Source organism: Crocodylus siamensis, chromosome 4 (genome assembly GCF_052110815.1).
Source record: "Crocodylus siamensis isolate JL-2025a chromosome 4, ASM5211081v1, whole genome shotgun sequence".
Taxonomy (NCBI): domain Eukaryota; kingdom Metazoa; phylum Chordata; order Crocodylia; family Crocodylidae; genus Crocodylus; species Crocodylus siamensis.
The window spans coordinates 135,097,266-135,122,199 of NC_143398.1; the positions used below are offsets into that span (position 1 = coordinate 135,097,266).

At 43.7% G+C, this 24,934-nt stretch overlaps 1 protein-coding gene across 4 annotated transcripts in view; it reads left to right on the top strand.

The window, feature by feature from the left end:
• Positions 1 to 1,812: 1,812 nt before the first annotated feature.
• CCDC91 (coiled-coil domain containing 91) overlaps positions 1,813 to 24,934 on the top strand; it is a 342,014-nt gene continuing 318,892 nt past the window's right edge. For 2 of the 4 annotated variants that reach the window (XM_090043857.1, XM_090043861.1), the window contains exons 1-3: positions 1,813 to 1,922; positions 5,239 to 5,363; positions 7,401 to 7,541. In XM_090043857.1, the coding sequence (XP_089899983.1) occupies positions 7,422 to 7,541 (120 nt within the window). In that variant the 5' untranslated portion in view covers positions 1,813 to 1,922; positions 5,239 to 5,363; positions 7,401 to 7,421. The remainder of the gene's footprint in view (positions 1,923 to 5,238; positions 5,364 to 7,400; positions 7,542 to 24,934) is intronic. The other 2 variants (XM_090043858.1, XM_090043859.1) reach the window with 2 other exon arrangements.

The following is a 24,934-nucleotide window of genomic DNA, read 5'->3' on the forward strand; positions in this document are numbered from 1 at the left end:
AGATACAGAACTTTTCTAACAATAACATTAATGTAATATGTCCAATTCTGATCAAAAAAGATGTAATAAAAAATGATTGATTTCCTTCTGAATTCTACTATGACAAAACATGAGGTACATCCATAATCAAGCTTTCCTTTGGCTCTTAAATTACTGAAAGATAAGATTTGAAATTATAAGCCTCAATGCATTCAACTCTTCAGCTTTTCAAAATGGCACAGATAGGTTAATTAAAAAGTGTTCTGCAATTTAGAAGGATATGCTCATATATTTTTTGACAAATAAATATTATATATTTTTGCGGTGCACCAAAAGTGGCAGTATTGCTTTAAAAACAATAGCGCAAACCTAATATAGCTTGGTAGTAGCTATGTTTTCTTGCTTTTTGCCGAGATTTTGCTGATTCTTTCTGCAATAGCAACACGGCACCCCTAAAGAAACAAAACAATACATTTAAAAAATGCAGAAGCCAACACTTAATTTTTAAATGTGCTGTACTTTACATGGCAGCTATAATGGTACTTTTAATCCATAGGAGCAACATACTTTTAATAAATAACCCAGTGATGCTTTTTCCAAAGTGCATTATTGAAAGACCAGCTTGCCAGCTCCAAGACTTGCAAAGTCTTCAATTTATCCACAGAATGCAAGCATCTAGCCTTGCCCTGTCTTGCTTAGGCCATGCTCCTCAATAGTGACCTTATATGATATATGATATAGGGTCCTTATATGTTATAACATTTAAAGCCTGCTCTCTAAATCCTGTTATGTTATTAAGTGCTGTGATGTCAGTGGGAGGCAAACGTGCTTAAAGTTCAGCACATGCTTAGGTACTTTGCTTTATGAGGTTTCTAAGGGCAAATGGTCCTGGAATTCATTATCAAAGCCATTATTGATCGGGGCTATAGTTTATTAAAGGTTTTCTTAACCTCTTTTGAGTTAAGAAAGAAACAGAGGCACACACAGCAATAATAAAACATAGGAAATTTAATTAAATGGAAGACGGGTCTATTTACCACCCCACACCCTGAAACGCTTATGTTAGCCACACAAGTCAGTGGGAGTCACCTGCCAAGCTTCTCTCCCTGGAGCTGGAAGCAGGGCCTGGAGTCAGGGAGGAGCTCTGCTTGGACCTACCACAGCAGTCCCTGAAGAACAGCTTTCCATTTCCAGCTCCCGCTGTGCAAAAATGAAGTTTGTTTCTTACCCATTGGGGCTTTTTACCGCCTATACTTTTCCCAGAGCCTGATGAAGGGCCTTTCAGCCCAAAAGCTTGCATGCAAGGATATGCTTTTGCAATTTCTTGGTGGATCTAATAAATGGTATCACTTTGGAAGAGATTCTAGATTTTTGTATTTCTACAGGACATATGACAGCTCTATTTCCTGCCCCTCAACCTCTTCTCTGCCCGGTGGGTTGGGGTTCAGGGTGGCTTGGGCTTGATTTAATGCCTGACCCATTTTCTGCAGCTCCCCGCAGGGGGGAAACCACAGCACACGGCTGGTGTGTGGGGAGAATCCCTTAGCAGGCACAGCCCAAACTGGGCCAGCCTCCAGCCACTTGTTCCAAGTCCAGAGACCATTCACGTCCCTTCCATCAAGGGAATGACTTTTTTTTTTAATTGGGCACCGGCCCCGAGGCACTTCAACACGGGGCCGATACGTGACCGCCTTAAAGACACTTTCCCTCCCAGAAAACCCGGGGCAGTGCGTGGTTGGCTGGGGGAGCTTTGCTCCCAGGCTCACGTGACTCGCGGGAGCGGGCGGGGGAGCGTGAAATCCACATCCGGGTGAGAAGTCCATCTCGGCGGGTGGGTGCGTGTGTGGGGCTCGGCCGTGCGTGGCAGGAAGCGGCGCCGGTGCCCGGGGGCGGGGAGGTCGCTGCCAGCCACAGCGCATCGGCCGCAGCCGCGCGGGGCGAAGGTGCGCGCGCTCGGAGCAAACGTGGTGTGGTGTGGTGTGGTGTGGTGTGGGGGCGGGGCGGGGCGGGGCAGGGCAGGGGGAGCCGAACGTTCGGGGCGTTCTACACAAACAGACCAACCAATTGTCTCAACTGTTTCCGGGCGGGGGAGGGGAGGATTTCGGAGTCCCACCTGCACTGGATTGCCCTGTTCCCTCCCGTTCACAGGCCACTGTGCTACACGGTCCCACCTCATCCCCGGTGCTGGGAACAGCGTGGGTACATGTCTTCTCCAGGCCACACCTAGCGATAGGTCTCCCTGGCCCCCCTGGGGTGAATGCGTGTGGCAGGGAAGCTTTTCACTGGTAGCGGTGCCCTTTCTCACCTGTGCTTTAACAAGATGGTGCCTTGTGAAAAGAAGGTCCCCTGGTTGTTCCTCTAGGCTTGGGCTTGGGACAGCAAAGTGCTCTTCCTCCCCCACATGCTTTCTGCGTGATCTTGTGCCCGGCCACTAAGTATTAGAGTCTAAAAAGACATACAAGGGTACCTCAAGCTGTAGGCTTGTGCCTGCCGGGATTTTCAAAAGTACTTCCATGCCTTATTCCCATTGATATCACGACATCACATATTAAGGTGTTTCTTGGGTTCCAGCAAGCAGGACTTGTAGTAGAGATGATCTTATTAGCCCAAGATTTTTGCAGAAAAAAACAAAACAAAACAAAACCTTAATGGCAAGCTTTCAGGCACAAGTACCCTTCATGAGGCATTAGAGAAAAGATTGTAAAAGTTCTCCTGGGTAGAAGTGAAAGTTCATATTTTATAGGCTATCAAAGAGGAGTCAATAGACAGAAAACTCCTCTGGGCAGTCGATTCATAGCTGTTATGAAGCCTCTCACCTGTGATGATATGTGAAGATGCAAATTACTTTGAAACAAAGGCAGGAGCAGTGTCTCATGTTTCAGGTGGTCACAGTTGCCTCCTGCTTGGGAAAATTTCATTACAAAAATCTTGGGCTCCAGGCACCCGTGTGCTTTTAAAAATCTGGGCCTTGACTTTTTCTCAGCCACTGTGCTTCATCTGTAAAGACAGTATTGGTTGTCCCTACCTCTGACAGCTACTGTGAGGAAAAAATAGATTCAAGATTGCATAGTGCTCAGATACTACGGCAGTGGGTGCCATATCAGTCCAATAGATGGTGCGTTCTTTCTTCTTTGTGACTGAAATGTCCAGTAACTAGTAGGACCCCTCTTCCTCGAGAGAGAAATTCATTGCAAAAGTTGGATGTGGCTTTGGGCAAGTGGCCGTGTTTGATTTAGCAATGGTAAGCAGGGGTGATAGGCAGGATGAATAATCTGCTTGTCATTAGCACCGTGGGATCTTTTAAAGGGACAAGAGTGTGTATGGAATGAGGACATGATAAAACCATCTACAGAATCAGTTTGTGTTTTGGGTATATGGTTTAAAGAAAATTTCTAGATTTGAAGGGGGAGCATAACTCTACAATATAAATGGGTACAAATGTGACTTTCTGAGTCTGCTTCAGGGAGCTGTAGTGAGCGGGGCCTAGTATCCCAATCTGCAATAGCAAAGTGGCACTACTGAGACTCTGGCTTGCTTTGCTGGTGCTATTCAGGAGCAGAAGCATTACTCTCAAAAGTAATGTTCATTTCGCTCTGCTGATTCCTTGAGTAGCAGAGGCCTTCTCAACCATTCAGCAACTGTAAAGAGTGCCTTTGGCAGTAGCAGTGCAGCAGTCAGGAGATTTTGGTTGAGGAAGATGAATTTCTTTCTTGAAGGACACTATCTGTCAGGAGTTTTTTCTTGAGAATCAGTTACCTGGCAAAGTGGATTTGGCCAGACTTAAGGTCTGGAGGACAGTGTTTGCAAGATGGAAATGGAGCCAGCCTCTTACTTAAATTCACATGCCAGGGTCCAAGCTTAACTGCTACTTTGTGGAGCCCTGTCTGTGTGTGGTACTCCTATTTTCCATGTCTGCAGTCTTACTGTTAAGTCCAGTAATACATGGTTTGGCATCTTCCTTAATGCTTCAATGCTGCTTTGATCAGGGCTTCGATGCCTAATTTTGAGCAATTCAGTTTTTTATAGTGGTGCTTAAGCACCTACTTCTTTCCTGTCTTTGTGTTTGTTCATATATTTTATGTCATGTTTTACCTGGAGATTTGGTCCTAAGTGCCTTTAACTTTATATTTCTGCATCTGATGTGGCATATCAGTACCAATCTCCTAAACAGCTAAGCAGAAGTTGATGATAATATTTGGTGCTTTGATATTTGGGTGCTTTGCTTTTATTTGTAGATTGTTAGCAGTTCTGTCCACCACAAGGCAGACAGAAGAGATTCTGCTCAGGGGTTTTAAGGTGTGTCCAGAAGTCAACATGTCAGCTCAAGATCAGGAGTAAATAAGCATATCTACTACTTCTGCTTCTTTTTTTTTGTTGTTGCTTCAGAGTTTTACCAGAACATGTATGCATGCCTTAGTCTGGACACTAAGAGAACACGGGGAACATCTCAGAGCCCTTCTCAAGTTAGTCCAGGGAGACTTTTGTAAGTCTGGTGCAAAATTATTTTGAGTTGTTTTAAAAAAGAAACTGCTGAGCAGAGGAACTTCATGCACGTGTCACCTGTATCAGTGTAGCCTCATCAGCAAAATGTCCCACGATGTAATCTTTGAGGACTAAGGTCTCCATCAAGTTTTGAAGTTTCTGTGCTGAAATATTTGGTATCAGTGTTCTGGTTCACCTGATGAGAAGGATCCTGTACAGAAGAATTTTGAGGTAGGAGGCATTCATTACAAGACAGCCTACTGTCCTTTGACATTGTGGTGTCTTATTTGTATGTTTCAAGTATCCTCATAGGAAGTTAATGGAATTTCTTGCACTCCATATTCCCAGCTTGCTAATGCTAACAGTGATTAACTATTACTAATATTCTTGGGGATGCATCCATTTGCCCCCTCTGAACCTGATGTGTATCCAGTCTCAGCTTTGAGGCTTACATATTGCTTTAAACTTAGCTTGGACTCAGGTTTTTGTATTACTTTCACTAAAATGGTTACTTGATCCTTGAGAGTTTTCTTTTTGTCACATAAAACTTTGTCTTTGATACCAGCCTGTTTGCATATTTTGCCATATGATACAACAACTTACGTGGTTTCACTGGTTTAGTTTAGGTCTTTCCCTTGTTAAGGCAGTGTAATTGTTTGTTTGAAATTAGGTTGATTTCAGAATGATGCTAAACAATATGGGTTCAGAGGTGTCAGAAGACTCTTCTGAAACTAGTATATTTCCATTGCACAGGACTGATTGAATTGTATTCTTCAGGGCAAGTGCTAACAGTTCCCCAGTTTTTAAAGAGTTGCTGAGACCTAGTAAATATGGCATGTGCCTGAGAAGTTGGCTTCTGGAAAATCATGTCCCTCACCAAGTGGAACAGAAACACAACTGTGGTAAGGTGTGAACAGACTTTCACAAACCTTTTTGCTTAAGAGTTGGCAGAATCCTTTGCCTCTATTCAGTTGAGTCCACACAGTTTATTTGACAATTGTTAAACATATTAATTAGTACATCGCTGTGTTATTGTCAGGGTCACTCCAGACTTTCCTTTCTTTCATGATGCTTGTATTCAGAACTTCCGTGTGTCCATGGAATGATCACCTGGTCTTGTCAAAATGGCTGAAAAATAACTTTCATCATATCTCAGTATGTTTCTTATGTGAAAAATTTTATGTGGTGTGTGAGCTTTGGTTTGTGGAGTAACTGAGGCTTAGGCTCTACAGATTGATTTTCCTTATACGTTTCTCGAAGGTAAGATAGTGCTTCATATCTCTATGCAGATGCTATTAACGAAGAACAATAGGGTATGACCTTAACTTTGCATAAAGTATAAATGATTACACAACTTGTGCAAGGAATTATTGGGGTGATATCTTTTATTCAGTGGGCTGTGTAGTTGGGATACTGTTAAACAAGTTTATGAATGCAAGACATTCTTCATCAGATGTGAGTAGTGAGAGGCAACACAGCGTGCCATGATATCAGTGAGAATTAGGCCCAGTGTGCCATTGTGGCTGCAACATCTAACATCAGATTTATGTTTTGATGTTTTTTGATTAGGGGTGCACCAGTAGAGATTTTTTGAGCTGATACCAGTGGCTGATTTTTAAGGAGCCATATTGACCAGTCCAATTCTGATATGCAGCTGGGCAGCTTGGAGACCAGTGTCAGGCTAGTAAGTCCCGTGTGGGGAAAGGGGCAGGGAAAGGGGGAGGGAAGGGGTGTGAGGGGGTAGATCGAGGCCCCCATGGTGAGGGAGGGATTGGAGCTGCTCAGCCAGGGTAGGGCTCAGGACAGAGCCTTGAGCAGCTCATCTAGGGGGCCGGGCAGATCCTGCCCTGTGTGCACTCTAGGAGGGCATGGGGGCATGTGCCCCCGGATCTGTGCAGGGTGGGTTGGGCTGCCACTGTGGGCTGAGGCCGGGACTGCGCCGGGCTCTTCCCAGTGTGGGTGTTGGGCTGGGGCTGAGCTTGGGGTGATTGGTGGCAGTGTTGGGAGGGGGCTACAGGGGGGGGCCTGCAGCCACCCCAAAGTTTGCCATACCCCTGCTCCCAGCACCACTGCTGCCTGCCTTGGGTGCATCCCCAGCCCGCAGTGACAGCCTGCCCCACCCTGTGTGCAGATCCTGGGGTACATGCCCCCCCATTCCTTCCCAGGGTACTTGCAGCAGTGGGAGCTGCCCCCCTTGGATAAGCCACTTGCAGCTCCGTCCCCTGGCCCGCCACACCCTGGCCCTCCCTCACTGCACGGGCCTCAATCTGTACCCTCCCACACCCCTTCCCTCCTCCCACCCATTCCCCTCCACCAGCCTTGCCAGGCAGATGCTGCTCTCTAGACTGTTGGGCTGCTGTCCTGGCCATGTGCATGCTGCGGCTGCGCACATGCACAGGGCATTTATTGGCCACATTGGGCAAAAAAAAGTCGATTTCCAACACTGTCAATTTTCCCTATATCAGTGCTGATCTGATATGGAGCCGATGTGTTGGTGCACCTTTATTTTTGAGGTTTTGTTTCTGATCACATACCCTATTTCAAGCAATCTGCAACATTTAAGATTGCTAAGGAGAAATGTCTTATTCTTTCATTGTGTGTGTTTATAAAATAAATAAATTCAATCTTGCTGTTGGCATGGCCTTAGTGCTACTGCCTATTTCATTTTTATTCTTATTTTTTATTCTCATGTATTCATGTTTCCTCTCTCTGAACATCTCAAATTATTGTATCTACTTCCAGAATTGACATGCCTTGAAATGCCATTTTTACAGAAAAGAATTGTGATTCAGTTAATTCTCCTCTTTAAGTGTCATTCCCGCAGGACTTCTATTCATCTGCCAACTTCACCAAGAATTTGAGGATGCTGCCATTGTTTTTTATAATGATGATTGTGATTCTGGGTGTTTTTGAAAACTTTCCTTTTAATTGTTTCCTAGCCTGATTAAGGAGCTGGCTGGATGAACAATGGACAGCTTCTAGAGGCATTGGATTGGCTTACATTCTGTCTTGTTGCAGTTCCCCAAATTGTCAGATGCTTGAGGAGTTGTACTTGTGTTACTGTGGGCAGCCAAGACTCTGTAAGTGAATCTTATTAGGAAAATAGCTTCAGAGAAATTAATGATATGTCTGTAAGTTTTCCTTTCAGAGTCCTGAGTGGACATTCTGAATTACAACTTCGTAATTGATTACATGTACTTGCTAGAGGCTGATTAAACAGCTGAACTTCTGAAGCAATTATGAAAAATATTACTTGGGTACTAGGTTCTTCTAGGACCTTGCTTTTTTGAGCCTGTTCTTGCATGTTGACCTTAAACTAGAGGTGTTATCTAGGGCATTTTCCAAATGTTGGAAATGAGGTTAATAAATATTAACTTACAGGAATACTGAGACCTAATATTTGTATAGCTATTAGGCCCCTCTACATGTTACAGATATTGTGTATTAGTTACCCTGAGACAAGCTACACATGCAAAACACCTATGGTACCATAAAAGGCTCTGATCAGCTCTAAAGTTAGAACTGAAAAATGTGTACTAACTTTTTAGCTGATTGCTACCCAGGTTTAATTTGCATGTGTAGCAGGGTCTCTTGTGGCTAGGAGCCTTGTCAGCTGATGGAGCTTCTAGCCCCAGGAGTGCACCATGCCCACCCACAGCTTGGAGTCTTACATCTGAGGGGACTCTGCCCCAGCAGCTGCCCCACAGCTGAAGATGCTAAGTTCCCACAGTGTGGGTCCTGGCAGCTAGAAGGCATGACTGTGATCTCCCAGCCCCAGGGGTGCATGGAGCTGCTGTGATCTCCTAGCCACAGGGGTTTCATGAACCCCTGAAGCTGGGAGATCGCGGCAGCTGTGTCTCCTAGTTCTAGGGATGCGTTGGGCCTCAGCTGTGGGGGCTCCCAGCTGTGGGAGCTTGCTGCTTGCTGTTGCAGGAGGAGCCAATCGCACCTTTATTTGCATGTGTAGAGGGGCCCTTAGTGATTCTCAGACAGAAAAATACATTAAGTGAGAAGTATTATTAATATTGTGATTATCGTTTTCTTTGCAGTGGGGTTTCAGGTCAGCTTCAGGACTTTACAATAAGTGATGAAAATTACAAGTTAATTCTGAGAATAGAATCATCATTTCCTTATGGGAAGGGAGGGAGTCAGGAAAAAGTTTGACGATAGTATTTTTGGTTTTTGTTTTAATCCATTGCATAGAGTACCCTGAGGAAAAGCAGCACAGGAAAGATAATATGTTCTCTTTGCCCAGATGATTCAGTTGTTTGTAGGTTGTCAAAGAATAACTTCTGGAAAATGTGATTAATAGTTCAAACTATTAATTTATATAGTCAAATAACGAATCCAAATTGTATATCTTGATTTTCAGGTCATATATGGCTTTAAAACATATTTTGCAATATAAAAAATGAGACTGTACCAAGATGGTTATAACAGTTTGGGATGTGAAGTCCAAAACCTGATTGCAGTTTCATGGAACATTAGCTTTCCATTGACATTACAGCAGTTTGTCAGAAAATATTAGGAAAATGTTTGAACTTGCCTTGATGCAATATTATTTTGTCCTTTTTGAGAAACTGTTATAATTGTGTTCCTTCCTGCCCACAATCCTACTGTTTCTTTTCTTCTTCCCTGCCTATTCCTTTAGCCACCTGGACCCTTTCTTTTCTTGTTTTGCACATGCCACTCTGCTTCTCATTTTCTTTTCCAGAACATACTCTCATTTCTTTTTCCATTCATGGGTAAGCATGCCTATGGATAGCTGACATCTCTAGTTTTGCTAGTGGCAGTACTTGCTGTGATGGCTCCTGAGGTTTCTCCTCCTCCCAGGCAGGAGTGGCTCAAATCGAAGCAAAGAGATCTTCTACCATCATGTAACCACTCCACAGATAATAGTGGTTCATGGTCAAAATTTGGGGATTAGAATAAAAGAGCACCAGGATTGAGTACTATTTGCAATGAAGCTGTTTGTGTGTGTTGAGGTGAGGAAGGATTATAGAAATGCAAACTCTTAGGGAAAACATCTGGTTAGATGTCTGATGTATAGGTTTCCCTTGATTATTCCGGTACATGCGTTCCCGGAGAACGGTGTATAAATCGGATTCGCGTAAAACAAACCCACTTCATAGTGTAACAAGTAGGGATAGGTTCTCATGGTGGTGAGGAAGGAAGGGAGTAAGGCTGGGACTAGGGAAAGGGTGGGTGGAGGAGTGCTGCTCCTGGGGCTGCACAAGAGAGCAAAGCAGAGGGAACTGTCAGTGGGTGTGGGTTGGGGGGCGTGGCTCTTGCTGCAGCAGGGTTGGGTGAGTGGGAACAAGCTGAGCCCCAGGGGGCATGAGGCGCTGCGCAGCTTGTCTGCACTCACCCCAGCCCCTGCTCCAGCAGCCCCGGGAATGGCTGGCGCTAGCTGCCTGTAGCTCCATCTGTCCCACCATGCCTGGGCTCTGCCTTTCCCCACTCACCCCAGCTCCTGGGCTGCACCGTGCCGTGGTGCAGGCAGCTGGTGTCATCTGCTCCTGGGGCTGCTGCACCAGGGGCTGGGGTGAATGTGGACAAGTGGAGTCTCAGGTGGCACAGGGCATGGCGCAGCTTGTCTGCACTCATTCCAGCCCCTGCTGCAGCAGCCCTGGGAGCAGCTGGCACTAGCTGAGGAGGGAACTGTCATGGAGGCGGGGGGATGCAGCTCTTGCTGCTCCTCACCCCCTGGGAGGGCTGTGGGCTGGACGGGGCTGTGCTGGGCTCTTCACAGGGGGCATGTGCCCCTGGATCTGTGCACAGGACAATAGGCTGGGGCCAGCGGTGGCACTGGGCTCTTCCCCTGGGGGTGCACAGTGGTGGGGAGCCACTTGCCCAGATGAGCTGCCCGTAGCTCCGTTCCATGACCCATCCTGGCCCTGGGGCCCCAGTCAACCCTGCCGCTGCCTCTGTCCCACTTCCTCCCTCATCGTGGAGGCCTTGATCTGCAACCCCCTGCCCCTCCCCCTCCAGAAACCTTTTTGCGGGGGGCGGGGTGTGTGTGTGTGTGTGTGTGTGTGTGTGTGTGTGTGTGTGTGTGTGTGTGTGTGTGTGTGTGTGTGTGTGTGTGTGTGTGTGTCCCTCTCCCAAGCCACTCCCAAGCCCTGCTGCTGCTCCTCACTCCTAACCCACAGTACTCTGCATCCTGTCAGGGCGTTTGGAACTCCTCTCCCTGGGCTCCAAACCCCACACACAGACCCACAGCCCCTCACACTTTCACAGATCCGACCCCCCCCACGCCTCCCTCTCCCAACTATACAAAGTATCTGCATCATTTTGCACAATTTTGAGTTTTTCTGTGCATATTTTTTTTTGTGCTTATTTTTTTAAATCATGCAACTAATTGTGATCAAATTTTAAAATTGTTTGACAGCCCTAATATTTTACAAAGCTAGCCTGCTACCACAGTGCTATGAAGGACATCTGTGCTTTCCCAAAGCTGAAAATAATGTATTTTGCATTGGTGTTTCAGATCTCTCTCTTGTGGGGGTGGGGGACCAAAAAAATAACTAACCCTTATGCTTGTAATTAACTGACAAGTTTTGGCAAGGGAAAGGCTTTAGAGAATTATTTACTTTACTTTTTAAAATTTAAATTATGATTACATATTTTAATTGTGTTACCTGCCTTATCTGCCACTATGCTCCCTGCTGCATGCCGTACAAATATGTCACTTGCACCCGTACTGTGAGTTGACCACCCCAAGGCTAGTTGACCTCTGGAGGTGCCTTCCAGGTCTAGTTTTCTATGACTCTAATTCTTTAGCTGTTCTAAGATATGTTAGGAAAACCAAATCATGAAAAAGTCTTAGTCAGATGAGTAGGAGAATACTTAACAATTAATTCTCCTCCATGCTTTCTTGTATAGATGAATATGTGGAAAAATGCAGTCAAAATATCAGGCAATTAGGATGTTTCATTTTGCTTTTTGATCTCAATAGCTTTCCATTATAAGCATTTATGTAATGACACACACAGGATTTATTCATTTCCAAATTTGGAGTTAAATAATGTTAACAGGTTAGGTCCTGACTCTTGCACATTGGTATGTTACTTATATCCTGCCATGTTCCCGTTTCAAGGGAATGTGAAATGAGTAGAAAACAGTTTTTGTGGAACTGCTGGCCGAGGTTTGAATGCCAGAATCACAAAGGACTCTAAGCTCTGGAATGGAACCAGCAGCAAGGAAAGAGTGAAGGAGAAAGGTCAGCTTCAGTGTCATCCTCCTCTTGACCAAGCTTGTGGACTATGGACTCACCATCACCAACACCCTGTTCTGCCAGAAAAACAAGCACAAGACATCATGGCAACACCCACAATCTAAGTATTGGCACCTGATTGACAATATCATCATTCATGCCCAGGGTTGCAAAGATGTCCATATCACTTGAGCTGTGCTAGGAGCTGCTGATTGCTGGGCTGAGTTCTTGAAGGAATTCTAAGAGGTGAGGAAAGCCATCAAGCAGATGGAGAGCAACAAGGTATCTGAAGCGGATGTAATCCCTACAGAAATCTTCAAGCAGGGGAGAGAGGAGCTCACATTGCACCTCCATGTCCTCATCTTAAGGATCTGGAATGATGAGGCAAACCCAGACAACCTCCAGGATGCCATGTTGTGCCAGTCTTCAAGAAAGGAGACAAGTTCAACTGTGGAAACTACAGAGGGACCACTTTGCTGTGCACCACAGGAAAGATCACTGTGAGAACCTTGCTGAACTGTCTCCTTCCACTTGCTGAAGAGCTCTTCCCAGAATCTCCATGTGGCTTTAGGGCATCAAGAGGCACAACTGACATGATCTTCACAAATCGCCAGCTGCAGGAGAAATGCTGGGAACAACATAAGCCTGTCTACTTGGCCTTCTCTGACCTCATGAAAGCTTTCAACTCGGTTAGTTGAGAAGTGTTGTGGAGGATCCTGTGCTCCAAGTTGAAACAGTGAAAGTGTGGGCATCTAGTCGGTTTCATGGCTGCAATATCTCAGCACTATGATTCTCTGAATGTGTGTGTGTCAGGACAGGCCCTGGAGTGTCTGTGGCACCGCCTAGGGTCCACCCCAATCCTGCCTACATTACCACATCTTTATATAACCTCCCTGTTTATTTTGCCCATGAAGCCTTGATGTTCTTTTGGTGTTGATTGGGAGGCTTTCCCTGGGCCCTGGAGTGTTCCCATCAGTGTCTGACAAACCTAACTGATCTCTTATGGTCTCTGGATCCTCTGCCCATTAGTCAAAACATCACAGTTCTCTGCAGACATTTCTTGTACCTTAGCAGACCTATGGGTGCTTGGTTGGCACTAAGCCAGTGGTCACCTGCTGTGACCTGACTGGTCCTAATTAAAACTTCGGGCTCTTAACTGTGGCCTCCAGTTTTTGCCATAGCCACAGCCATACCTTGTGGATGCTACTCTGTCACCATTTACCTTCTGTATGGGCTTTGGTGTTCTTAGCCTTAGCCTACGAATTACTCTGGCTATTATAGACTGGTAGCCTATGTGGCAGGAAGCCACCTTTGTTTCTCCCCAAAATCTTTACCCTGTGACAATTTGATTAGGATGGGCCCAGCAGAGGAGACACAGCCTTACCCTATCTCTTTAGGTAACCTGAGATGGATACATTCCTGAGGGAAGGGGGAAACCTGCTCCCTCTGCCTACATGACTGGTATCAGCTACCTGGGCGAGGGGCATCTACCTGGTGGGCTAGAGTCTGCCCAGCAGCTAGTGATGTATTTCAAATTGGTTGGCCGACAGCCAACAGGTGCTGGCCTCCATTGGACCAGGTGAACGAGGTCACAGGGGCTATATAAAGTTAAGACTGGCCGGGGGGGCAGCAGCCATGCAGGGGACTCAGACTTAGAGAGGAGCTTTACCATCTGTAACTGGCTCTCTCCCCCATAGCTCATGAGCTAGGAACGGCCTGCCTGTAGAGGGAATCTCCAACAGCTTCTGAATGATGCTTGTCAGTAAGCTAGTCGAGATAGCTGGCAGTAACTCAGATGCGTGATCAAAAGGCTACCTCAGCCAGACTGTTTTGCTCTATGGGATTCCTATGATATTGCTCTATCTTGTACTCTATTTTCACCCTACCCCCTGTAATCAATCAAGGTCTCCTTTGTGACCGGTGTAGGAGACTTATTGAGGGGTGGGTCTAAATTATGCCTAAGAGGCCCCTTATATCTGTGGACTAACGGAGACTTTCCTTTTTGGCCCACGATTTGGGGAAGTGCCCCAAGTGCCTGTACTGGGTCGAGAACCCATAGGACTATTAGGCCTGTGTTTCCCTGAGGACGCAGGGCTGAGAGAGTCCCTTCTCGGGGTGGTGGCAGCTTACGTTACCCCCAGGCTAGTGAGTGTGCTCCAAGAAGGGGTTTGGCCGGACGCGAGGTGCCCCAGGGAGGTACTCGGAGCCTGGAAGGTGGTTGGGCGCAGTGAGGTGGGTGGCTCAACACAGGAGTGCCCCCTACTGGCCTGCCACAGCCTAGGCACACTGGCTCTGACCTGACCTTTCAGTCTCAGTCTCTGGTTGGCATCTGGCCACCTGTGTTGCCTCCTCTGGGCCTAGATCTGTTTCACTTAGCCTCAGGTTGCCTGGGTCACCTCTTCTGTGCTCAGGCTGTGGCCTTATTAGCCTCAGCCTTCTTCTCTTGCCCTGGCACAGTTCAAAATCTGGCGTGTCCCTCAGGCTCCTCTGTGGTCTCCTTTCCACCCCTACAGTTTCATATGCTCTGGTATAAAACGAACAAAAATGCAAGTAACTGCATTAAACTCAAGCACTCAAAGCCCACCTGTGGGTCATCATACCACTGCCAAGCCACCTCCCCTACTCACTGGCTGTTTCAGCCCTGGGAGTACCTGCCCTGACATGGCCTACAGTTCCCATTCCTTGCCAGCCTGAGCTGGCCGGAGCTCCTCCCCCTGAAGTGTTCAGGGCTTTGCTGACCTTTTGCCTCAGGAACCCAGATTTATATCCTCATGGGCTCTTGGCTTTGTGATTAGGTGTTTTCCTGACTGGCCACAGGCATGTCCCCTCAGCCTCCACAGCAGTCTACAGCGGCTTCCTTGGTCAAACTCTTGGAGTCTACCCAGAGCTCTGTCTCATTGTCCTAATGCTAGGTAGCTAGCCACACAGTAGGGCCTTGCAGACTGTGGATCCCTGGCTGCCTACTTCCCTGTGGCTGGCCCAGGTTCAGCTGCCTTTACCTGCCTGGGAACATACCCGCTGTGGTTTCTCCCCTAAAGTAACAGGAGCTCCTGGCTCCCTGTTACTGCTCTGGTGTTAGGTTATACTGAGCATCCCTAAAAGCTTGACTAGTGGGAGTTGGATAGGGATTTTATCCTGAAGTCTACTACTTTCTTCTGCCAAAAAGCTCTAATGCTCTTATGCCCTCTGGCTATGTATTGGTAGGACAGGAAAGAAAATATAATTGTTCACAGCCAAACTAATTGATAATAGACCTCAGTGAGTGATTCTGGGATTTGAGGGCTAACTACTCTTCTGGTCTGTATGCAACATTGGCCTGTATGTTGTACTTCTCAATAGGAAGTTGTTGTTTTGTGCAAAGATCTGTCAAGGGAATTTACTCATAAGCGATTTTTTTTTTCTCCTTTAACAAGAGAAATCCAGCTGTGCCTTTCCAGCAAAACTGTGGAACAGATGCAGGGGGAATTTCTTCCTAACAGCCATTTATTGGGGTGAGAAAGATATGGTTGCCAACTCTTCTAGCAATGATGATCATATTTTTCATCAGAGTGCAATATGCAGCTGATAACCTAGAAATAGGGCACAATATCTCAGTCTGATGTTTTGTCAGCATGATGGAAATTGAGAAATTTAGTGTTCCCCCTCATCTGTCTGTGTAAACGTTATGTGTAATGCCCATTGCTAGGCTATTCAGTACTCCTACATCTCAAGGGTGTATAAAAATCTTTATGAGAGGTAGGTGTCTAAAATACCTTGAGGCTTTAGTTGTATTTAGAAATTAGTAAAAATACATTCAGACAACTGAAAGCAGGGTGCAGTTTGCATTAAAAAAGTGTAAATAATCTTTTTGTATGTAGATAGGTATAGATTTCATTTCTGAGGGACAAGTTAGGGCTGTCCTATAGCTACTTCTCCATAACTTTGTTTCAGAGGACTGACTTACTTGCAGATAGTTGGCGGTCAGAAAAAACAACTAATAATTTCAAAGGCAAAGGATTGTTTAAAGTTACATTTGCTTATCTTAAATTTTGTGACTACTTTGATCAGTTTACTGAGGGTTTTTTTTAGGAAATTGGAGATTACTATCCATTGTAAAAAGCATTCTCCACTATATTAGAAAATACTTGTACTATACTTGAGGTAAAAAAACCACACATCAAGGCATTGATTATAATTTTTTTTGTCTCAAATCAGCCATTTGATATTGTGAAGATTTTTTATAAAGCAATTAATACCATGAACTCGTGTTCTATTTGTAGCACTAAATATGCCTGATGGTACTACAAAAAGCAATTGTACAGCTGTTTAAGTTCTCTGAAGCACTGCAAAGATTCTTGAAGTGCGACAGGAGTAATACTTTCAAAGAGAAACTTCTGATTTTCATAGTGCTACTTTGCAATGCTTTTACAGTTGCATGTCAGGCTACAGGACCCTTGGCATCCCACCATTCTCTTCTCTTCCTCCCTCATAGGCAGCAGAAGGCCAGGGCTAATGCACAGAGGGCCACAGGGCAGCCTGGGTGTGGCTGCAGTGGGGTGGGGAAGGTCATGCACAGACTCAGATGTGCAGGATGTGCGTGCAGCCAGGATTGCAGCCCAGTGGCATGTGGAGCACTGCCCAGCATGGCAGGCAAGTCTGTGAAGGGGAAGGAGTTGGGAGGAGGAGAGGGCAGGTCAAGGCCACCACAGTGAGGGAGGGAGCTGGGCAGGGGCTGGGGTGAATGGGATCCAGGGGCAGCTCGTGGTATGGGCGGAGCCAGGCTGGCTTTTCCAGGGGTATGGAGGGAGGCACAGGAGGCATGTGCCCCCTGGATTTGTTTGTAGAGTGGAGGTGGGCTGCTGCTGCGGACTCAGGCTTTGTGCTCCGCTGCCTTGGGAGCTGCGTGATGCCATGTGACTGGCAGTGGCAGGCACATGGCATCACGCAGCTCTCAAAGCAAAAGCAGCGGGGCGCAGAGCCCGAGCCTGAGCCTGCAATGGCAGCCTGTTTCCACACCACACACAAATCCAAGAGGCATATGCCCCCTGTGATGCATGCAGCGGTGGGAGTCCCCCCATGTCCCTGGATGGGCCTGTCCCACAACCCGTCCCAGAGCCCCATTCACCCCAGCCCCTGCCTCTGCCCCACTCCCTCCCTCAGTGTGGGGGGTTCAGTCTGGGCGGTCTGTGTCTGTGTGTTTGGCTCCCCCCTGCGAAATATTTTCTCCCTCCATCAATACCCTTGGATGTCTTCCTGAAAACCTCAGGTAGTGAGGTGTCAGGAAGCCCTGCTTGGCATCCTATTTCTACAGCAGTCATCGCAGCAGCAGTACTGGAGCTGTGTTGCCCCTGTGACTTCCGTTTATCTGGTCCTGCCACTTAGCTGATCACACAGTTGCCCTCTGTTTGTTGTGTTCCCCTTTGCAGTGCCGCTGCAGCTACCAGAAGACAGGTTTTTGCTAGTGTTCTGACAGGTGTGGTGAGAAGGCCCACCCTTGTTGCTAAAACACTGTTGAGCAGCCTGTGGCAACTGCTTACGGATGCTAACACATCAACTGCTGATGGGTTAAAAGACTACCTGATCAGCAGTTGCCCCTGTGCTGATCCTAGCTGGAGCTGGTTTTCTCTCTGGCAGGAGCCTCTGACTGCTGCCTGGCTAGGGAGCTCCCTTATGTGGCAACTTCGTAGCTCTCTAGCTAGTGGGATCTAATGCCTGTTTGACCCCATAGCATGGTATTTTTGTAATGCTGCCAAGTGCTGAAACACTTGTAGCCCTACAAATGAGTATCTTTCCATACTTTATCAGAAAATACTACCTTGTAAGTGGAATGTGGTTTATCATACTAGTGTGATGTTAAATCCTATCTAGATACTACTGGACAAAGGACTTGGTGCAAACAATAGAATAAAAGCCTATAATTGATTGCAAGCATTTTGGTTCAGACCATTCTGATTTTGAAATAACTGGAGGTGTGCTAGATAATCATACATTTTATTAATATTCCCTTAGAGTTATTGAACACTATGTATAAATAAAAATATCATCCTAATCTAGAAAAACTATGTTAGATTTGGTGGAATGTTTCTGAAAATTAGTGTCATTATAATACTTTATGATGTTTGATTTTTTTTTCCCCCTCTTTAAATAATGTGCCAGTAATCATTGCATTGAAGGATACATTCATTACTAGAACTGATTTAATTTATTTGGGAAAGGGGAGAATGGAATAATATTACTTTTGTATTTGTTTTAGCTTAGGTTAGCTTTATATTTATCTTGCCTTTATAGTAGGACACAGGGCTGTGGGTTTTTTAATTTCTGAGGAACAGAGTCCTACAGTAAAGTTCTTTGCACTGGCTTACATTTACTGCAGAACTTTAACAACGCTTTTCTATGTTATAATTTTGGTTTAGTACATGTGGGTAGAGAGAAATAAACTGGAAATCCTGTCTCTGTGGGTTGGAATCTAGTGTAGTTTTTGAAGGAAAACAAAATATTTTAGTATACACTTGCCAATTATGCTTTTAAATGGACTTTCCATAGGGTGCAGCTTCTGCAGTGAAAATAATGCAGAGCTTCTACAATAATTCCAATGCTGCTGATGTATACGCTATAGTTAACTTGCATTTAGTTTTATAAGCTGCTTATGGTAAGATCAGTATGCTGGCCTAAGACGAAATAAGTAAAATTGCCATGTTTGCAAAAAAATTAGCTTTTTGGTATTTCTGACTGTTTGGTGCAAAGAGCATTTAATCTGAGTTTTCAGTATTTGTTTTATCTGAAGTCTTATGCTCTGTCAACTGTATTGCTAAATTACTTCCATTTTTTTCCTCAGGTTTCTATCTGTTGCAGTAGAAACCTAATTATTTTTCTTTAGACTTTCTAGTAGACAGATTTATTTTCCTCATTTCTTTTTGACTAAGATGTAGATGATTCTGAACCAAAATTTGGATGTACCCAAGTAGATTTAATTACTATTTATGTGTAGTAATTAATTTGGAAAAGATTTCAGAATATAGGGGTTCCTGAAAATTTTCACTTGAAATCAGCCTATTCTAATTTTTTTTTAAACCTATTTATATATAAGAAAACAACAACCTAAGGTAACACTCCTGCAATAGAAATAATGGAGTTCATTGTTTTGTTTTGTTTTTTTCAGGATCAGTATTTTGGATTACCACTGGCAAGAAAATCTTTTTGTTTCTTTTTGTTTCACCAGAATAGTCACTTATGCTTTTACAGAAACAAGACCTAATTTTGTCTGAATAGTTCTATGGGATTTGGAGGCAAGCATTGTTAAAAAGTTTTGCAGTAGCAATAAGCCTAGTGTGAACTCTGTTCCTCTAAAACTAAAAGGCACACACTGATGTTTAAGTAATTACAGTGTAGTCTTATTTTCCCACTTGTTCAGCTGAGTCTTTCAAAAAGGAGGAGGAGATAGACAATTGAATTTAAAAATGGGTTAATATATTTGTAAAACTTCCAAAATAGATGTGCACTTTCAGGCTAAGTATAGACACTCAGAAAGCCTGAGGCTTAATTGATTCAGTCTTCACAGGTTAGTCTGAACTGTGTAGATTGAACCAATAAGCAAGTGACCAGACGTTCACTTTTGATTCCAGAAATGTTGCCACATGCCTGTACTGGCCCAGGCCACAAGCCAGGACGTGGTGGAATACATCTCCCTGCTCGGCTGGAGCAGACAACTTGAGCTAAGGCTAGCCTGCACACCCTGCAAGAAGGGGTTTACAGGGGACTGCGAGTTAACTTGATTCTGGAGGGGATTTGGGATAGAAGTTCAGTAAATTGAATTAACCTAAATCAGTTAAGTCTGATACTACATCCATCCAGGCTTATCTTAAACTGGTTTGGCCATTTTGAAAGTGGTTTATGTCTACTGAACTTCTGTTGTATTACAGATTTTAACAGTTTTTTGATCACTTATACCAGTTTATATGTAATTTCTTGCCTCAGAATTTTGTGCAAAGAATTTATTTAATTTTTTTTTAACAAAGAGGTAAATTGAATCAGTTGCCTTTTTAAAAGCATTTGAAAGGTCTTATGTTCCTTTTTGTTCATGTGTAAACAATGATAATATAAAGCTAATTTGAAACTAAAACAAATGGAAAATGAATACTCCAAAAACGAACACAATATACTCTGCAGCCTATAAGCAGTAAGATTTTGCCAGGCATCATTTGTCAACCTATGCTACATAAGCTACAGCAAGAAAAGATTTGGAAGGTTATTTTGTATCTTTACTCTTTTAAAATGTGGATTGTGGTTTTTATGGTGAGGACACATTTTTGTAAGGCAGATTTCCATGTGGTGGAACTGAATTGACAGCTCTGTTGTCTTCCACTAAAGTCTGAACAAATCTACATAGCTTGTAAAACACTGACTAAGAAATGTTTCTTGTCCCCAAACTGTTTTTTCCCTTAAAGACATCAGAAAATATCAAACCCAAGTTAACCATTGACTACATAAACCACTCTTTTTAATTTAAGAACCTTTATTGTGTAGCAGCTGAGTAAAATTAGTGTTTGTACTTTCATTAATAATAATTTTCATATCATAAAGTGAAATTACAATTCCTTATAAATAACAGTAGTTTTTGCCTATAAAAATTTGAAAATAATGTATATATAAAGCAGCATGGAAGAGCTCAAAAATCCATTTTTACCCAGGTTAAACTATGAATGACTATGAAACATCTGGGGTTAGTAAAACTGAAGAAGGATAGAATGCTGGCAGTAACTTTGTTACAGTAGGAGCTACTGTGTAGTTCTTACTTATTAATCCAGTCCTTGTTCCCCCATTAGGTTTGAGTTACAGAACCACATAATGAAAAAAAGAGAAGGATAAAAAAAAAAGAAAGAAACAAACCCAACAATGTGCACAGTTGAATCTACTTTTAATCTTCTGGCAGACTGGAACACCCGCTCAGTATCCTGGTGACAGACATCCAGACTACAATGTGAGCTGCTCTTGTTAAAGGGACTGAGCTTGAATTTCATTTTAGAAGGGGCAGCATCCTAAAATGAATTTGACATCCTTGGATAATCTTTTCTTTACTTAGTAAGATGTTAACGACTTGTGTTATTTTTGTATATAAGTTGTATAGTCAGCAATATTTGCCTACGGAAAGTAGTGGTTTGATTGTGAAAACAGCTTATAGGGTTACCGATGATGAGTGAAGGAAAGCAGTTGTAATCTTTTTATTAATACATTCTGAAAAAATCTGACATTTTAAGAAAAGTAATGGATGGGCCAACTAATGCTGTCAGTTTATTTAAATCTAAACTTTTTGTTTAGGCTTCTATAGGAGAATAATTCTTCATGTATAGCTGTTATGTAAAACTGATACTTTTTAAATTTAATTGTTTTTTGTTATTAGCATCAAGCCTATATGAAAGGTTATTAATAATGTTGAAACATGCAGACTTTAACCTTGCAGTTTTCCCTAAGCAAAATGTTCTTTGACTTCAGTGAGAATTTTGCTGAGTAAAGACTAAAGAATTGGCCTATGATTAATATACTGAGGTCAGAAGATATCGTTGTAGTTGTTCTCTGGATGTTGAATGTACTACCTGTTTTCTCAGTATTGCCAAGAGGGATTGCTTTCGCATGGTAATTTTAGGGTAATTTTCAGTAGTTCTTTTTAAACAAAGTCTAGCTGTTTCAAAAGCTGTAAAACTCTGTTAAAGGGAATGACTTGTTAACTTACTTATGAACTTCTGAGTTGTTACATAATGTATGGAAATGAACTTATATTGCTGTTTACTCTTTTTCATGTGTGTTGGAGAAGGTTATGTGGTAAGTTTATTAGAATTAAATACATGCTACTTATGCATTTATATACAAATAAACTATATTTGAACAAAGGTCGGGAGATGCAGAAACCTTAAGAAAAAGTTGGGAAGTATTAAATTTGTAGGAGGGCAGATAGTTGGTCTCCATTCATACTGGAGAGTAGAAGTTTTTAGGCAGCTTAAGGTGGCCAAACTTATGGAAAAAAATCTCATCTGCATCGGCGTTTGCACAGTATTAGTTTATCACTAACTTGTTGATTAAAAACCATTAACACATGTAATAGTTAGATACTGTTTTACTACCATAAGCAAATATTAAATGTATTGTCTTGAACCCCAATTCAGCTATTTAAATGTGTACTTGCCTTCTAATGTAAAGCCAGTCAGATTACTCATAATGCATGTACTTAGCACTTAAAAATGTGGTTTCTGGAGCCTTTGTGCGTCTGTTTCTCTCTCACTCAAATGTGGGTGATGATGTTTGTCTATGTTTACCAACTGGTTAAAGATCTGAAGAAGAAAAAGAACTATACAGATAAATGGTAGTTGAAATCATAGTATCATAGAAAATTAGGGTTGGAAAGGGCCTCAGGAAGTTATCTAGTCCAGCCCCTTGCTCATTCCCAACTAGATCAACCCAGCTAAATTTTTGTGTAGCCAGGTCTTAAAAATCTCCAAGGATGGAGCTTCTACCACCTCTCTGGGTAACCTGTTCCAGTGCTTTACTACCCTCCTAGTGAGAAAATTCTTTCTAATATCTAACCTAAACTTCCGTTGCTGCAACTTGAGACTGTTGCTCTTTGTTCTGTCATCTGCCACCACTGAGAACAGTCTAGCTCCATCTGCTTTGAAACCACCCTTAAGGTAGTTGAAGACTGCTATCAAATCCTCTATGTCTTCTCTAGACTAATTAGCCCAGTTCCCTCATCCTCTCCTCAGAAGTCATGTGCCCACCATTTTGGTTGTTCTCCGTTGGACCCTCTCCAGTTTGTCCACATCCTTTCTGTAATGGGGAGCCCAGAACTTAACACAGGACTCCAGATGTGGCCTTGCCAGTTAAGAACAGAGGGGAATAATCACTTCCCTCGACCTGCTGGCAGTACTTCTACCAATGCACCCTAATATGGTGTTTGCCTTCTTTGCAGCAAGGGCACGCTGTTGGCTCATATTCAGCTTATTGTCCACTGTAACTCCCTGGTCCTTTTCTACAGAGTTGCTGCCCTGCCAGCCAGCTCCCAGCCTATACTGATGTATGGGATTGTTCTGTCCAAAGTGTAGGACTTTGCACTTGTTCTTGTTGAACCTCATGAAATTTCTTTGGCCCAATCCTTCAATTCCTCTAGATCTCTCTGAGTCCTAACCCTACCCTCCACTGTATCTACTATTCCCCCCAGCTTTGTGTCATCTACAAACTTGCTGAGGGTGCACTTTATGTCTATGCCATCTTCCAGGTTGCTGATGAAGCTATTGAATGAAACTGGCCCCAAAACTGATCCCTGGGGCACTCCACTTGATACTGGCTGCCAGCTAGACATCGAGCCATAGATTACTACCCTGAGCCCTATGCTTCAGCCAGTTTTCTATCCACCTTACAGTCCATTCATTCAGCCTGTACTTCCTTAGCTTGCCTGTGAGAATGTTGTGGGAGGCTGTATCAAAAACCTTGCTAAAATCAAGGTATAATGTGTTAGATTAGAAGCACAGAAACTTTAACAGGAGAAGAAATGACTTGCCTCGTGTGAAGCAGTGTTGTGTTCCACTAGAATAAGTATGAGTTTGAGCCAGGAGTCTTAGATCCTAATCCTGGTTCTCACATTGATTTCATATGTGATCTTGGGGAAGTCTTAACTTCACTGATAATCTGTTTTGTCCTTCTTATCAAAAGGAGCATAATTATGTTTTATATATTATTTCTAAAGATTTTTAGGGGCACTATCTAAATGACATTTTAAAGTATTTATATAAATTAGGGGTGTCAAACTATTAGAAAAATTGATTGCGATTGTTTGCACAATTAAAAAAATTAGTTGCAATTAATTATGATTCTAATTGCACAGCTAAGAACTCAAAATTATGTGCAGAAAAACTCAAAATTATGCAAAATTATGTTAGTACTTTGTATGGTGTGGGGGTGGGGTATGTGAAAGTGTAGGTGGCTGTGGGCGTGTGTGGGGTTTAGAGCCTGAGTAAAGGGGATTCCCGGACGCCCTGGGAGGATGCGGCTGTCTGGGTCAGAAGTGTCAGGAGCAGGGCTGGAGGGCTGTAGCTTGGGAGTGAGGGGCAAACACATACACAAATGGCCCACAAGGTCAGTCTGGGGAGGGGTGAGGGGAGAGGAAAGTGGGAAGGGGCATTGCAGGTGCAGGTTGAGACCCCCATGGTGAGGGAGGGAGTGGGGCAGGATCAGGGGTAGGGCTGGGGTGAATGGGGCCCGAGGGCTGGGGTAGGCCATGGGACGGAGCTGCAGGAGTTTGTCAATGGCTATTGGGGGGGCACAGTTCCCTGTTGCTGTGAGCACCCCCTGATGGCGGCATAGGCCGCGTGTACCTCCTGATTTGTGTGGAGGGTGAAGGTGGGCTGCATGCTGCAGGCTAGGGGAGCTCATTTTCCACAGGAAAAAAAAACCTAAAATCAAATACCAAAATTTATAGGTACTTAGAATTTATTTTGTTATAGTGATTTGAGGACTGGCAGCCTTCCATGTTGCTTTAAAATTGTAAATATATCAGCAAAACATTGTGTTCAGTTGATTTCTCTCTCTCTCTTTCTCTCTCTCTCATTGTAATCGTGGATTTTGGGGTTTTTAATCAGAGAATTTGCTATTTTTTATCAGAGAATTTGTGATTTTTAAACAGAGAAAACCAGGATCCCTGGTATCCGCATGTAACACTAGACCGTTTCTGTCAACTTCAGGTTTCAGCTGCATGTAAACTGTTCTAAGGATAATGTGCGTCCATGCCCTGGATAATGGTCAAATTCGGAATCATACAATTACTAGGTGTGATTTTGGTTGACAGAGGGTGTGTCTGTCTACATGAGATGCTAACTGTGTAGTAGTCTAATAAAACTACTCAGTAGCGTTTCAGGAAAAACTCTGCCAATATGCTACTGCACAGTACTTTAGGCTACCGTGCAGTTAACATCTGAAAAAAAAACATGCACTGATGTTACTGTGCAGTAGTGCAGAGTTACTGCATGCTGATTTAGGTTTTGGTTATGCAAAGACTAAACTTAATCCGCAATAACTAAGGTGGAATAATGAACATGTAGACACGCCCAGAGTTTCTTTAATATTTTGGCAATGAAGCTCAATTACAGTTCAGCTAAAGAAATGTCTTTTTAGTGTTGGCAGGTTCATTGTGTTTGTTTTTTATCATGGATGCAGCCATATAGATTTACAGAGTATTCTGATGCAGGGAATTTGGTGTACAACCCCAAGAATACAGGTTTAATGGCAAAAGTCTGT